This window comes from Sus scrofa, chromosome 13 (assembly GCF_000003025.6).
Source record: "Sus scrofa isolate TJ Tabasco breed Duroc chromosome 13, Sscrofa11.1, whole genome shotgun sequence".
NCBI lineage: Eukaryota > Metazoa > Chordata > Mammalia > Artiodactyla > Suidae > Sus > Sus scrofa.
The window spans coordinates 44,480,524-44,497,153 of NC_010455.5; the positions used below are offsets into that span (position 1 = coordinate 44,480,524).

Sequence of the window (16,630 nt, forward strand, 5' to 3'; positions counted from 1 at the left end):
GGAGGAAGGCAGTGGGAGCTGACCCCGGCTGAAGGACCAGAGGGTGCGCCCCAGCTCTGGGGTTCGGGAGCAGGAGCAAGGGAGTGGCGCGAAGCCTGGCCAGGGGGAAGCGGGGTCCAGGGACCCCGAGGCAACCCTAGTTGGCAATCAGCTGACCCGGGCGGAGGTAGGAGGGTGCCCTTCGCAGAGTCAAGGGAAGCTTCGCCTTCCGGGCTCGTTTTCTCCCGCCTGCCCCTGCGGTTGCTCTCCGCCCGGGTTTGCAGGAGCGCGGCTCGGAGGCGCTCTCCTCGCTCCTCACCGGAGCCCCCACCTGCCAGGCGCCCCCGCCCGCTTGCCCAGCGCACGCCCAGGAGGGCGGGCCCGGAGCTGAGCGCAGCCGCCCGCCGCTGAAGAGTGCTGGGAGCCGGGCAAGCGAGCCAGGCCTCTCACGGAGCCGGGGCTGCTAGTCACTCCCCGAGCCTAGGGGGTCACAAAGCCGGACTTGCTCGCCTCGCTCACTGGCAGGGCCCAGGCTATGCGCTCCCGGCCCCTTGCTGGTCCGGGGCAGCTCCTGGCTTGCTCCAGGCTCGGGGCTCGGCCTCGGGGAGGTACCCTCTTAGCTCCTTCCCCAGGGCGCGGTCTCTTACTCGCCAGCTGCGCCGCCAGCTCCCATTGTTCGCCCCGCCCGCCTGGCGACGTCCCGGAGCTGCTCCCTCGGCCTCCCCGGCGCACCTACCTTCTGCTGCCTCCGAGCCATGTCGGTGGGCTGCTTGGCGTTGAAGGGGTAGGCGATGCAGCGCATCACGAACACATAGAGCTGCAGCCTCTTCTTCCTTTCCTCCTCCTCCTTCTGCAGCCGCTCCAACTCCTCCTTCTCCTTCTCGCTTACCACCGACGGGCTGGGGCTGGAGGGCCGGCCGACACCTGCACGGCTACTAGGTTGCAGCCCCCCGGCCCCGCCGCCGCTGCTCGCGCCGCTGCCCCCGCCGCCGCCGGCGCCCACCCCGGCCCCGGCGCCGGCACCGCCGCCGCTCCCCAGCCCGGCGCCGCCGCCCGAGCCCTCGCTGGTGCGACTGGGAGACAGGCGAGCCCCGGACGCGGCCGAGCCGAGCACCTCCTTGCCGCTTTCCTCTTCCACGATCTCATCCGATTCCTCTTCGCTGGAAGAAGGGTCTAGCATGGTGGCGCCTGGGGAGAGGGGTCCTTGGAACCCCTGGCTTGGGGTGCAAAAGGTGGGGGGCGCTGGAGGCGGCTGGGGGTCGGCTCTCCGGGATGGGCGCTTCTCCCCAAATCAGGGAGCGAGCGCGCTGATGCTCAGCCTCGGCCGCCGCTCGACTGCTTCCTCCGCCTGATGATCGCCAGCTGGGCTCAGACCCAGGAGCACGAGGGGAGGAGGGGAAGCGAGAGTTGCGTCCGTGGACCCGAGGTGGGCAAGGGAAAGAGTCAGTTGCGAGCTCCGAGCCCTCAGCCGGATGCCATCTGCAGCCGCTGAAGGAGGCGCCTCCAGAAAAGATGCCGAGTGTTGCAAGCTGTCGATGCAGCCTAGAGCCGAAGAGGCATCTTGCCGATTGGGGAGGGAGCGGCGCTTACGTGTTTATTGGCTTAACTCTCCCGTGTCCGCGGCGTAAAGGGTGGCTGCAGAGGGCTGGAGCGGGGAGAGCGCGGAGCGTCCCCAAAGTCTCAGAGCTTCCGTACTGACCCTAATGCTTTCCCGCCCTCCTCACCCCCATCCCCTCTTGGATAATTTCCTCCTTGACGCCCAGCTCTCCAGGCTTCGACCTCTCTCCCCCCTTCGCGGACAAAAAGTTTCGGGGGGTAGGAGGAAATAAACAAATCCTGTGATTACTTCTTGTCAGCGAAGAGTGGGCTATTTGAGACACTAAATTCAGAGGTCTAAGAGGAAGTCGGCGAGATCTTAGGGGAAAAAAAAACTGTTTTTTTTTTTTTTTTTTAAATCCACAGCTTTATTCATACCTGGGGCAGTGAGGCTGCGCAGCTTGTTTGTCCCACCTGTGTAAACTCTGATGCCAGCAATTTACATACGCACATTCTCATTAAAATAAAAGTGAATCAAATTTGAGCATGCAACTTAACTATTTAACTAGCAGCCCTCCCCTTGTCTACCCCGCAAAAGCTATGATGAACAATTTTCAATTCCGAGAACTAGTAATACTTTATGCTGAGGTGAGCCTACCACAGAAATAGAAGGGTTTCTGATTGCTTAGTCCTTCCTCCATTCTGGCTCGCTGGAAGATCTGGGTGGAGGAGTGGATCAGATAAAGACACCCTAAGAATTCAGGCATCAACAACTAATGCGCTGACTGTCGCACCGTTTTCCTTCCTGCCTCTGGGTTATCTATTAATTCAAAGCAGCAGATGGTGCCTTCCTTCCCCGTGCTGCTTTCACTTAAGCCAATAAACCCAGCGGTCGGGGGGAGCTAGCCAGCGTGCTGAATCTAATCAGCGACCCTCAGATGGATTGAAAATAAACCAGGACCATCCACCCTTGGGTCTTAAGCTATCTTGAGACCTCTCTTCATTTCCCCTCACCCTATCTCCCACATTTATGTATTTTCAAGGCTCTAATTATTCGTAGATACTCGTGGGAGTTATTGTTAAAGTGTAGTGTGAATTTAAAGTTTATATCACATCTGTTTTTATGTATTTTAAATTTTACCATGAGTTTTACTGTAGGCTTTGATATTCAAGAAAAGCTTTCTAGCTAGTCTGAGACTTAAAAATGAATTTAAAACAGCATCTAGTTCCACATTAATTCTAACAATCTGTTTAATTTTTAAAATTATGTAATATATGCATGGGCTCATACTTGACTTCACCACCATACTCACCTCAAGGGCAAAACTTCTGTGGTCATTATACATTCTGTATTATTTAAAATAAGTAACCCAGCAATGTGGAAATTTTTACACTTTGGCAGTTCTCACTTTTAAATTTTTCTAAAGAAGTAAAAGATGTTCAAATTATGTTGTACTGGTTTCCCCGGAAGAGGAAATATAGTAGGCCAATCACTCAATCAATCAACCTTTAGTCAGCATCTTTTTATGAAATGACTATTGTCCTAAGGATAAGTGGGAATTTTAGAAGACATTCTCTTAAAGAGTCTATAATCTCCCTTTGGAAATACAACATAAACTCATAAAAAAGATTGACAGCACTTATTTCAAGGCAATATATCAATAAATTTAACTTAGTAAACTGCTAAAAGCTTGCTCAAATGAAGCAACTGGGAATAGAAGAGAATCAAAAAAAGAGAGTTAAATTTTAAAGATAGGAAACATAAGAATAAATGGTAAAAAGGAAGATATTACAAATGGAAAAAGTGATTTGCAAAGCCATAGTGACAGGACAAGGGCCAACAAAAGTACAGAGTGCTATGGGGGGTGTGGTATGGGAGCAGGAAAGGGAAAAGTGAGGAGGAAAAAAAGTTGAAATAATCCATTTGGTCATATGGGAGGGTCATTTTTAGGACACAAAGAAACAAATCACAAATCATTAGCTATGGAGAATGGCGATTTGCTCCTGAAGACCAGACAAAGCCATTTACTAACTAGATAATGCTTCTTTAAGAAAGATAAGGCATTTAAGTATCATCATAGTAGGCACCAGTTCTGTCTTTAGAACCAATTGGAATTTTTCAATCAGTGTAAGAAAGTTTTGTTTCGGTTAGTATTTTTACAATTTTTCTGGAGTTTTGTGGGAGTTTTGCAGTTATATTCATTAAAACATAAACTTGGTATCTACCTCTCATTAATCATATAAACCTATGACTTGGGTATTATATATGACATTACTTAGATAATTCTAACCCTCTGCTCAGGAGAATACAGCCATGACTCCTTAATCAAAGAGACTTAAAAAAAAATTTACTGGAAATACTTTGTAATTTTTTCAAAAGATGTACATTGGTGACTTTTTAAATGTACATCCTTTCAAAGATATTTTTTACCTTAGCTGAAAGTCAATTCAATGTCCTTAGAGATATTATAACACTTTACTACTGCTGATGATAAGATGTGCCATCAGAACTCCTTACGCATCCATCTAAACCAGGAGGTGTGACTTTCTTTCTTAGATGCAACTTTTGATGAACAAGGAGGAAAGTAACCATAGAACACATCCAAAGGTTAACACATGGATGTTAACAAGAGGCTAACACTTGTCAAACTTTTGTTAACATCCACGTTCTTCTTTTTAAAAAATACAATTCTACCATAGATTCTAATAAATGTAAGTATTTATACCCTTAAACAAACTATTTTAGGTGCTTGAATACTTGCCCCCAAACTCCAGTTCTGCTTTGTAGGAAACTTCAATAATCTTAAGGTGACAGAATAAATTTTAGGCAGCCATCTGGATACAATATCATGAAGTAGAAGATACAACATTGAATTTTTTAATCCTATCCACTAAAGCAAAGTCTAGAGGAAATGGAAATGACTGAGATGCTAAACTGAGGTTTTATAAGATAGACCTTAGATTATTTCTATACTCATTCTCCTCTGAAGTACTTGCTGTGATTGTGTGAAAAGCCACAGGATGAGGGAATATCTGACCTGTTGGCAATCAATAGACACTTGATGAAAAGCAATAACGTCCTTATGTCACTCATATAACATGTTTCAATCAAATACAACTGAGTTGAATGCCCATTTTACTGTTTTTTCCATGTGTTTGGCCAGATTAAATATGTATTTTTAAATCTCACAATAAATTTCATATAATCTAGATGTACTCATCTCATCCAATCAATATTGCTTTTTATTTTTTTTTAATTTAAGAATAGCTCACAAGCACCAGAAAGGATAAACTTGAAACTCGTAGGATGCCTAAGGTCAAGTTAAATGTGTGGGTTCTCTGTTTGGGCAGTTTTGTCTTTGCCATTTAATAGCAGCTATTCTGAGAAAAATATTCAAGGACTTAGCCTCAGTTTCCTCTTCTATAAAATGAGGGGGAGTGGTCCTCACTTCTTTTGGAATGATAAGAAAATTAAATTGGATGCTAAACAAAAAGTATTTTTTCAACAGATTTTAGGTTTAAATTTTTTTTTCCAACTGGTAGAGAAGGATTTGTAGTAAATAAGGGGGCTAGAAAGTGGATACACATAAGTAGAAGGAAAACAACATTAAAAAATCAAATAACACAAGTTTCTTACCTTACCTACAGAAATAAAATAAAAATGGATTAAACATAAGACCTGAAACCATAAAACTCCTAGAAGGAAACATGGAAGTATGCTCTTTGACATCAACCTTAGCAATGTTTGGGGGTTATGTCTCCTCAGGCAAGGGAAACAAAAGCAAAAATAAACAGATAACACTATCTGAAACTAAAAGCATTTGCACAGAGAAGGAAACTAGCAAAATCACAAAAGGCCACCTACTGGATGGAAGAAGATATTTGCAAATGATAAGTGTAATCAGAGGTTAATATACAAAATATTACACAACAATATCATACAACTCAACATCAAAAAAAAAAAAAAAAACACCCAATTCAAAAATGGGCAGAAGATCTGCATGGACAGTTTTTCAAAGAAGCCTTAGGATGGCAAACAGGCACATGAAAAGATACTGAACATCACTAATTACCAGAGAATCAAAATCAAAATCACATGAGATTTCATCTCAAATGATTCAGAATTGTCTATTGTCTATTATCAAAAAAAAAGTTAACAAGTATGGGATAAGCAGAAAAGGGAATACTTGTGCACTGTTAGTAGAAATGTAAATTGGTGCAACCACTATGGAAACATTATAGAAGTTCTTCAAAAAAATTAAAAATGAAGCTATCATACCATCCAGCAGTTCCACACCTGGATTCCTATCTGAAGAAAACAAAAACACTAATTCGAAAAGATGTACGTACCCTTATGTTCATTGTAGCATTATTTACAATAGCTAAGATATGGAAGCAACGTAAGTCCCCGCTGACAGATGAACAGATAGAGAAGATGTGGTGTATATGTACAGTGGAATATTACTCAGCCATACCAAAGAAAGAAATCTTGCCATTTGCTACAACATGAATGGACCTAGAGGGGATTGCGCTAAGTGAAATTAAGTCAGAGAAAGACAAATACTATTTGAATTCATTCGTACGTAAAAATCTACAAAACCAAACAAATGAGCAAATGTAACAAAACAGAAACAGAGTCAAAGTCATAGGTGGTTGTAATGTCTAGAAAAATTCAGTCACTACTTTGTGCACCAGAAACTAATACAGTGTTGAAATCAATTATACTTCAAAAACAAACTCATTTTAAGAAAGATTAGATTTGTGGTTAAGGGGATGAGAGGAAGGTAAATTAGATAAAAGTAGTCAAAAGGTACAAACTTCTAGTTATAAGTACTAGTGATGTAATATAGAACACAATAAATAAAATTAACATTGTTGCATGTTATATATGAAAGTTGTTAGAGTAAATCCTAAGGGTTCTATTATAAGGAAAATCATTTTTTCTTTTACTTTTTATCTATATGATATGATGGATATTCACTTAAATTATTGTGGTAAACATTTTATGATGTAAGGCAAATCATTTTCCTATACACCTTATACTTAGACAGTGCTGCTTGTCACTTATATCAATAAACCTGGAAGAAAAAAGGAAAAAAATCACGTAATTCAGAAATAGATCCTTAAATAACAGAATTATTTGCTTATTTATTTTTTTGGTTGGCTTGTTTAGATAGTATTTTCACATCCTTAGAGAATGGTCTATTTTGTTTGCAAAACCTACTCTTCATCATTATTCTTTATCCTATAACAATTCTTGCTCAAGTGAAATGGAGTAGGTTAGTATGGAATAAGAGGTAATCTTAAGACAAAAATAATGGAATCAAGCCACACAAAAAACCATTTTCTTTTACTCCAGGCAACAAAACAAAACGTTTTGGAGTGATAAATAACAGTATTTACAGGAATTGGTCTTAGAAAACCACCTTATTAGTTAAGAAAATGATAAAGAAAAATGGAACAATATAAGTTATAATATTTAACTTGAATTCTGAAAACCAACCATTCTCAAAAGTAATCACATTTCTTATTATTCAATTATTTCAATAGAAGTGGGAGCTAGATGTGGTATAGACTGAAATGCATTTTTACTGGTATTTCCATGGCAAAGTGAAGGACTGAGTCTTCTGTATTGACTCTAGGATATGGTGACAAGGAATAAATGAATGGGGAAAAAACATTGTCATAGCTCTTTCCATATGAGATAGTAGGTAGACAATTTCTCTTTAGCCTAATTCTGCAATTTGGCTTACACTGGTATATGCTGCTACCATTATATTTTTATCTTCTCAAAGTAATTTTCTGAGTTGATTGCCTCATTGTATTTAATTGGTTTCATAATCTGCACTGGCTTTAGTCTGGGAGGCTTTCTACAGATTGTAAACCATAATGACTAATTGACATTACAGTATTTTCATATTAACAAGTTTTTCATTAAAAAAAATTGAAAATGGTAAATTCCTTCAATTTATGCTACATGGGTCTTTTGAAGGCTAATCTTTTGGAAGAAGCTAATGAGTAAGAAAACAAGGTTAAGAGAGCCTTGATGAATGAAGAGAAAGTAGCGAAAATTTAAGGGTAGGTCTTGATCAAGGGATAGATACTATCATTTGGGCCACAAGTCAAAGGAGGTTAATCTATTGGAAGAAATGCTTTAAACCAGGTCTAGTCACCTACATGACATTAGCAAAAGGGAAATTCATAGATTAAGACCTAGGCTCCTCTCTCAGAGTGACACTGACTCCTCCATAGGAGAGTCTACTATTCCAGCCCCATTGTCCATTAGAATGCTATTACTCTTCTCTTGTTTCTTTCATCAGTAAGAACTTTCTGCCCAGTCTGGTTCCAAAGGAACATTTAGAAAGATGCGGACCTGCTGTTATTTTTCACTGGCAAGTTGTACCTAACAATTTACAATTTGCCATGAAGAGGAATGGACTTCTATAAGAATCTAGAGTTGCATTATGACAGGGCTTAGTATATGACAAACAGTGTAAAAATCCTGTTCTTTCATTGTCCTTTATCCTGTATGGCTCTTGGGAGTGATACACAAGTCACAAATGCAGATAAAAATCACAATGCCATTATGATGAAAACTGGGACAGGGCTCAGTAATCCTCTCCCTCCCACAGAACTCTATAATACTCAAGTAAAACATATATTTTAGACTTTGTTCTAGGCATAATCTCTGCCTTCACCTTGACCATCCAGAATTCATATTTTTGTGTTTTAATTTTCTGGGTGGTAGCAAGATACTGGAAAATTAAATAACAATTAGGTACAATTAGGTATGCCTACATAAGAAGAGAAAATGAGAGAGAGAGAGAGACAACCCTTCTTGCAGGCCTTGAATCTAGTTATCCCAGTAGCATCAAAAAAGAAAATAGAAGAGCTATATGTGGCTGCCACAGTTCTTCGAAGCACAGTGACATGCCCACTCATAAACATGCTTCAACTGGAATATATTATCTGATAAATTTGATTAATATGCCCTCTTCTTGAGGAGAAGGTAGATTCAGAAGCTTGCCTTTCTCTCTACAAGATCATAACTCAAGCTCCTACCTTTCGCCAAGTGGCTCAGACTCTTAGATTCCTCGTTGTCCTACAAAATTAAGAAGCCCGCTGAACTTTGTACTTGTTTGTTAAGAGTGGGTCTCTCTTCATCAGTTGTATTTATTTGATATTCTGGCACTTTTCTTGGCAATATCTTTGAAGGAGATAGCGAACTAATGCATGTTTATGCTTAGAACAAAGTATAGCCCATTGTAAGCCTCTGATAACTGCCAATGGAGATGGTGATACTGTTGATAACTACTGTGAAACTTTCACTCCAAATAATAAGGCTAGGAGTTTCCATCATGGCTCAGCGGTAATGAACCCAACTAGTATCCATGAGGATGCTGGTTTGATCCCTGGCCTCACTCAGTGGGTTTGGAATCTAGCCTTGCTATGAGCTGTGGTGGAGGTTGCAGACACAGCTCACTCCCTGTGTTGCTATGACTGTGGTGTACACCAGCAGCTAGAGTTCCAATTTGACCCCTTAACCTGGGAACCTCCATATGCTGCAAGAAAAAAAAAAAAGAGCAAAAACTAAATAGCAAGCCTAGGCCCTATTTTTTTAGAAGTGGAAAGAGGGGTACAGTTTACTAAGGCCAGTGAGAAACCTCTTACCCTTGAAGAGAAAGGCAACTTAGCATTGGAAACCTGTGGCCAACTGTGGGTCAGCATCAGAGCTTCCACATGGGTTTTGAAGGAAGTGGGCATTGTGTTTTTCCAGTGTAGATTTAATACCTTCCCCTTCTTCATCCATGTTCATATCTTAGTCTACTTTTACATTTTTAGACGGAATACCAGCTTAAGGAAGAGAGCTAAGTGAAAGGTAAGGGCAAAGTCATAAAGCTGGAAGAACTGGCTCGAACTCAAAGGGGAACTCTCAGTATATGGGAACAGGCACATCAACTGTCAGAAATACTTTTCTACTTTTTCCTTGCAGGGCATTACTTCCTGCTATAAAAAGACCAGTATACAGACTTTCCTGGGACTGGTGAAAAATCAATCTCCATTTCAAAGAAGTCATCACAGGAAATGTGATAATTGTTTAAAGAATATTCTGCACTCAAAGTCAACTCACAGTGAAGAGATTGCAGAAATTTAGACCTAAATCATAAGGCCTTATCTCTCCTCCCATTATTATTTATACAGCACAACAAAATGTGACTCCTATGAGTCACCAAGTCATCTGTACTGTCAGCCATTAAAACAGCACATTTACCATGCAACGGCCAAAACCTATTTGATTCCTTCTGAAAATGAGTAGAAAAGGGAAAACCTTATGTGTGTGATGGTGCTTTCAGGTGATAGGTTGAGTAATCACCTTAAACTAAGTTGTCATTTTTTTTCCCCACTCATGCATGTGTATGCTCTCTGGCAACTTCACAGGCAGGGGGGATGGCTTCATCATGAGGTAACTTCATCCTGGCACTCAATTACCTATTCAAGGTTACTGAGGGTGCCTGGGTCTTCAGTCCCTTCTGCCAATTTCCTAGTTGGGTGATGAAAGTGATGAATGTTCAAATTGTGCCCACATTCATGACATACAATATGTGACTTTAAAGTTAATCTCTCATAGAAGAAACTAGTTTAAAAAAAAAAAAAAACAAGGGAAACTGTAGCCTGTTAAAACTTTGTTTTTATACCCAAGTTCACTTTGATCAATTGGCATTTTGGTGATAAAAGAAAACCTCTAACATCTCCACATCAACCTTACATTCCACAACGATTGATATGGTTCCACAGTCAAATATTTGTTCTTTTGTCCTCATAATTACCTTGGCTGTTGCAATGGTTTGTATATTTTTAATATTGTTATAGACATGATTCACTGTTTTACTAATTGAGTTGTTTCTAGAAAGAAAAAAGAAACTCAAATGAGAATCTAAAACATCAAGTTCCAGTTGTGGCTCAGCAGTAAGGAACCGGACTAGTATCGATGAGGATGTGGATTCAACTCCTGGCCTTGCTCAGTGGGATAAGGATCCTGTATTGTTGAGAGCTGTGGTGTAGGTCACAGACACAGCCTGGATCTGGCATTGCTGTGGCTGTGGTGTAGGCTGGCAGCTGAAGCTCCAAATTGACCCCTAGCCTGGGAACTTCCACATGCCATGGGTGTAGCCCTAAAAAGACAAAAAAAAAAAAAAAAAAAAAAAAAAAACCCAAAAACTAAAACATTAAATTTTGCATGAGTGGTATGAGTTGCACATTTGAAATCAGACAGACTTGGGTTCCAATCTTGGTTCCACTAGATCAGTGACCTGAAAAAGATAATTCTTTGATCTTCAGCTCTTCAACCTTAAAATTGGAAATAAAAGTACCAATGTGTGTAGATATTTTATGAAATCAAATCAAATTCATGCATCTAAATGCTTAGCACAATGGATGGCACATGGCCAAGAAATGGAAGATATTGTCAACATTGTGCATGAATTTGTATCCTATTGAATGGAAAAACTCAAAGAGACCGATGAAGAGAGAACAGGCCCTGTTGGAGAAGTTTCTACAACTTTTTTTTTTTTATTATTAGCAAGATCTTAACCCTCCATCCCTGAATAAAGAACTTCATTTGAGATAGCTTATAAAAATATATGAAGTTATCATTACATGTTTTATCAAAATTCATCTGAGGAAGAACTTATTTGCCAAATGATCACGAAATAAGGATGTTATAACTAGACTTGTAATGAGGTGGACATTCCTGGAAGGAAAAAAAGAAAGAAAAGGCCATTCAAACATTGCTTTGAGGGCCCAACTAAATAGCTTTTAGAAAGAGCCTCCATTAGTTTGTATTTGCATAACAAAAAGATTCCCCCACCTTCCTATAGTCTTATTTGCAGATTCCCAACTAGAATATTTATTAAAGTCTAGATGCAATTAAACCTTTTGTGAAATTTGTGTTTGATCATGAATAGGGGTGAGTCAGAAAGTCTGTGAACGAGACTGAAACATAAAGGGAAGTGTACAAGAAAGCATTCTCATCTTATATTTAGCAATAACATTCAGATGACAAAAAGGAGATTTTAGAATAAGATGAAGTTTTCCATTGAGTGTGTTCATCGCTAATCTTGGTTTCTTTGTTTATGGCTCTCATTAATTCAACTAACATATGCTAGATGTTGGAAGATTTGCTTATAACATGGTGATGGGAAAGGTAGCCTTACCCTGACCTAATCTGTCTGAATTCTGAGAGTGCTTTTGTATGAAAGGAAAATTTAGAGTCCTCAAATAGCAATGTGTTTCATTAACATAACAAAACCGTATTTCAGATTACTACAAAAAGATGCCATAAAATCTAAGCTTTTATATTTCACTCTAGAAACTTAAAAGGCAGTTTGTTCTCACCTCTATTATTTCTGAAGTAGGAGTTCTTCTAAAACAGTCTATATTTTACTATGAATATTTCATAGAGGTGGTTCCTGAAGAGTTTACCCAATCTGGAGAGGTATTGGGAGGGTTAAGCAAGGTGATTTTTTTTAAAGATAAAAGTGGGCTTAATCTAATTAAATAATGTGTCCACAATTCCAAGCAACTCAGAGCAGAATTATGCATATGGATGGGGTGACTAAGTAAGAGAACAAATTTCCTCTCACTATGATTTTGTAGATTTAAATTTCCCAAAGTAATTTTCCTGCCACCTGACCTTATTTTCCTTACCACAGCAAAACAAATCAACTTGAGAGGAAAAGGAAAGGAAAATGATAATCTATGTTTTTGTGTTCCCAGATTATTTGATTCCCTGGGTAGGCTTCTCTTATAATCATAGCAAAATATTCATAATTTAGAAATTGGCAGGAAATAAACTGCAATCCTTCTGTCCCTGTTGGAACATATCAAGGGATCAGGATTTTCTCTTATTCCAGAGATTCCTTTCAGCACATGCCAATTTTTCAGGACTGGGGATGCCGAGTGACCAGAATTACATGTGAAACTTTGCAGTGAGCCAAGAGTTCTGGATGCATTACCGGGACCTCAAAGGCATTTTGATTCTGCTAATTTAAATGTAGATGTATATTTAATCATTGGGACCAGTATCACTTGTCATTTGAGTAAGATTTGCTGAAGAGAGGATTTGTTAATCCTTATCATTTATTGAGGGCTGGTATATGGGGACTTCTGGTAATGCTTGTTAAGTAACCCTTGACTTTTAGAGTTCAATTCTTTTTTCATTGGTTTAATGAACATACCTATTTATAACCCTTATTGACCCCCTATTATATACCAGATTCTGGGCTAGATCTTGAGAAGACAAAGTTGAATGAGGCTAGCTTTTCGCTTGCAAAGAGCTCACAGTCTAGTTGGGAATATAGGCAATAAAGAAAAATGATAATGTTCTCTGGAAGTTTTAAAGATAGCGCTATAGGTGTATAAGATATTATGGAAACAGCTAGGAGGAACACCTAAAGTTGGCATATGAAATGGTATGAGAAACTAGAAAAAGAAAGTTCACAGTGGATTATAGTCCAATATGTATGAAAGATGGAAATTGTACCAAAGACCAGTGATCTGGGGATAATCTCTTTTTTGAAATACGTCTCTATGATAGTGTTAGAAAGGTTTTAAAGTGATACTTTCTAAAAAGAAGTGGACAAAAGGGGTTTTCTGGGTAGGGAGAACTATGTGAGCAGAGGTTCAAGGGCAAAGAGCAGAATGGTAAACAGAAAGATCTATACAGATCCTGAAATCAGAAGAGCCTGGGTTCAAATAGGGACTGTTGTGACTTTCTAGCTCATACTGAACCATGCAAAAATTGCCTAGAGCAGTTGAACCTACTCACAACCTGCTTTGTTATTCTATTTTTAATTGGGTTTTATTGCTAGCTTTAGAGAAGTCTTAGATTATATAACCTTTAAAATTTCTCCTATTTGAGGAATGATGATAATAATCATAGTAATTAATGATGATAATAATGATGATGAATACAATGTTCTTGTATAGGGTTCATATATGCAGACACCATGGGTTTCATATGTTTTCTCTCATTTTTTTCCCAAACTAGTGCCGCATGATCTTGATTTGAACTTGTGCTATTCAGTATTCTACTGTAGGGCAAACAATTTTGAAATTCTAAGACTGCTTCTTGGTTGTAGTTTGGATTCCAGTCATTATAAAGAGCATCAATAAAAGATTTAAGAGTTAAATACTTTACCACAGTAACCTGACAAGTAACATGTATCTTGGGTAAGTTACTTAATGTTACAGATGCCCACATTTTCTTGGCTCTGATATGTGTTTCATAGAATCATTCTAAGGATTAAGAAGTAAGGCTCAAGAAGTTTAACTGTCAGATTTCATCATAATCATCACCTAGTTTTTTCTCCCTGCTCCTGATGTACACAGCTCCTAATAACAAGAGCAGAGCTCAACTCCTTCTTCTTCTTCTTCTTTAATCTCACTTTCATGGAGGCGCCTCAGTAAAGACATTTGATCTTGTAAGGTCCTCATTTTAGCACCTTTGTTTTTTGCTTCTGTGAGACACCATTCAAATACCATTGCAGACAACTTTCACCTTCTTTTTTCTGCTCCCCAGAAAACCCCTTTGATTCAAGATTCAACTGTTAATAATTTTGTACTTCATTTCCCATTGACAACTTCTAGTCCCTACTGCTGGTCCTTTCCAAATTCCAATTAAGAAATCTTGAAACAAGTTTTTCATTTTTTCTTTGTTCCTGCCATGGCCATTATTCAGCCTCAGAGCTCAGAAGGAATGGCTGTAAAATATCCACTGTCCCCATAACCAAAAGTGCAGGTTATGGTCTGTAATAAAATAATTTTACAGCACTCTTCCATCTCTGATGGCATGAGGGACAGCCAAACATCCAAACCCATAAAATAGCTTTAACCACAGATCTCATAGAAAGTGACTTTGAGTTGAATTTATGAAGGAGCTTGGAGTTTCTGGAGTTTTTGAGGTAAGTCTCCCCATGAACGAGGGAGAAACAGGACCTATTGCTTTGACAATGAGGTGTGAAGGAAAATGCAGGATTACACTGCTTTTGTTCTTTCTTTTTTACCTCCCCCCTCTTCAAGTTTGAACACACCTTCAAGAGGGACTTTCCCCTGAAGATTGGAGTGTGTATGGTGATAGAAGACCCTACTTTGTATTGCCTGTGGCAACTCAAAACTTACCACTGGGGCTGTGGTTTCAAAGTTTGTGCATAAAGTGAGCTGGAAACAGTCTTAAAGATGGACATCCCCCAAGTTTTTGATGTATTAGGTCTGTAGTGGGCTTCTGGAGTATGTGTTTTTGTCAGGATCCCTGGAAGTAATAGGTGCAAATGGTCCAAGTCCGCCCTTTGAGAAATGCTCCTTTTAGGGAATTTCCATTCCTATGACACATGGATGGAGGAGATGGGAAAGATCCCAGATTTTACTTACATAGGAAGTGCTGGACAGAAATGGAAGAAAGAAAGGTATTATCTTCTACTTATTCAAGAAAGAGAATCCTTGTGTTTTTTTTGGGGGGGGGAATTCAGAATGGGGTCTTAATTACAGTGTTATTCTGAGGGAATCAGAATGAGGTAATATCTAAATCCAGGAAAATGACACTTACTGCCCACAAGTCACCCCTTTTCCTGAAGGGTTTAGTTGGTTCTGAAGATGGGTTTCTTCCCTCTCTTCTCTCCAATCAGCTCTGAGATCACCTAAGCAGCCACTCCTCCAGAGGACTTCTCTGCCCTCTTCCAACATGTCATACTCGGCACCCCAGGCCCTTCTTCTTACTCTTCTTACTCTTGAGTCTCAGGTTTCACTTGGATGGAAACAGATGCCTCCGTCTAGGCAAATGAAGACTGGGAGCCTTTAAGGCCTGCCCCCTTCCCCACCTGAGGGAGGAGCAGCATCTAACCCTGGGGAAGCTGGGAAACCCAGGCTGGAATCTTTAGTTAGGAACGGAACCCTGGTGCACAGCATCCAGGCAGATAACCACCTCATACACCAATGCTTCTGTCACACTTTGTTTCAATCCATAGGATAAAAAGAATCAGGGTCCAAATAAAAATTTTCTTGTGGGTCCTGCTCAATGGGAAACATTTTTTAAGAAGGGAAAGCTATTTTTAAGGATTACTGTATTGGTCTATTGATTCCCGACCAAAATGATCAAAATGGGTCAGCTCTCCTATGCTGCTAGAGGTATTTTTGAGAAGTCGTTAAATAAATGCAAAGTCACGCATTTGTCACTTGCCGCCCTGACCCACTCTTCTGCACTGCCGAGGGTAAGCAATGATTTTGTTCTTAGCCTATTTTGCTGTCAGCCTATTTTTCATTCACAGAGAATCTCTGACCCCTCCATCCCAGGTTAGGCAGTCAGGAGCCCCAGCGGGATTCTCAGACTCAATTTGCAGTTATTTTAAGAATTTAAATTACATAAGTGAGGCCCTTTTTAGAATCCCTTCTTAGGGTCAGTCTCACACAGGACAACCTTAAAATTGCTGCCATAAGCATGTGAGTGGCTTTTGCCATTCTGTCTTTTATAAGAGCCACAAGGCTGCTACGGGGAAGGGAGGGTGGGGTCTTCTGACCTCTATTCCTAGGGTTGCAAGAGCAACCCTCTTTCACTGAGGACATGAAAAGGGAATATCCTGCTTTGGTTACAAGGGACAGAAACTCAACTCACATTGGTTGGAACAAGGAATGGGGGTGTATTGGCTCATATACCTAAATCCAGCAATAGAGTTTCAAGCAATGTTAGCCCAGAGTTTAAGAGACATCTTCCAGATTCAGTCCCTGTGTCTTTACTTCTGCTTTGTTTTGTGTTGCTTTTCCTCCAGGTCAGGCCTTCTCCATGTCATGTCCTCCAGAAACTCTGGACAATGTCCTTTCACTTGAAAGTCCTTTGGGAAGAAATGTTCTTTCTTCCCAAGAGTTCCCCCCAGAGTTCTGCCTTGAACCTCATTGGATTGCTTTGAGCCAAATGCCACCTATGCTGAATCCCCACGGCTAAGGAAGGGCCTGAGTCTCTGACTGGATGATCCAAAATCACAAGCCTCCTCTTAGAGTCAGAATCACCCACCAAAGGAGGTGAACTATGATGGGAAGGAAAAGAAGCATTTGATCCTCAGAAGAA

General features: G+C 40.3%; 1 protein-coding gene across 41 annotated transcripts in view; it reads right to left on the reverse strand.

The window, feature by feature from the left end:
- CADPS (calcium dependent secretion activator) overlaps positions 1 to 2,462 on the reverse strand; it is a 503,292-nt gene extending 500,830 nt beyond the window's left edge. For 14 of the 41 annotated variants that reach the window (XM_021069166.1, XM_021069160.1, XM_021069164.1 and 11 more), the window contains exon 1: positions 716 to 1,159. In XM_021069166.1, coding sequence (XP_020924825.1) covers positions 716 to 1,159 — 444 coding nt within the window. Of the gene's footprint in view, positions 1 to 715 lie in introns of all 41 variants that reach the window. The other 27 variants (XM_021069126.1, XM_021069129.1, XM_021069136.1 and 24 more) reach the window with 23 other exon arrangements.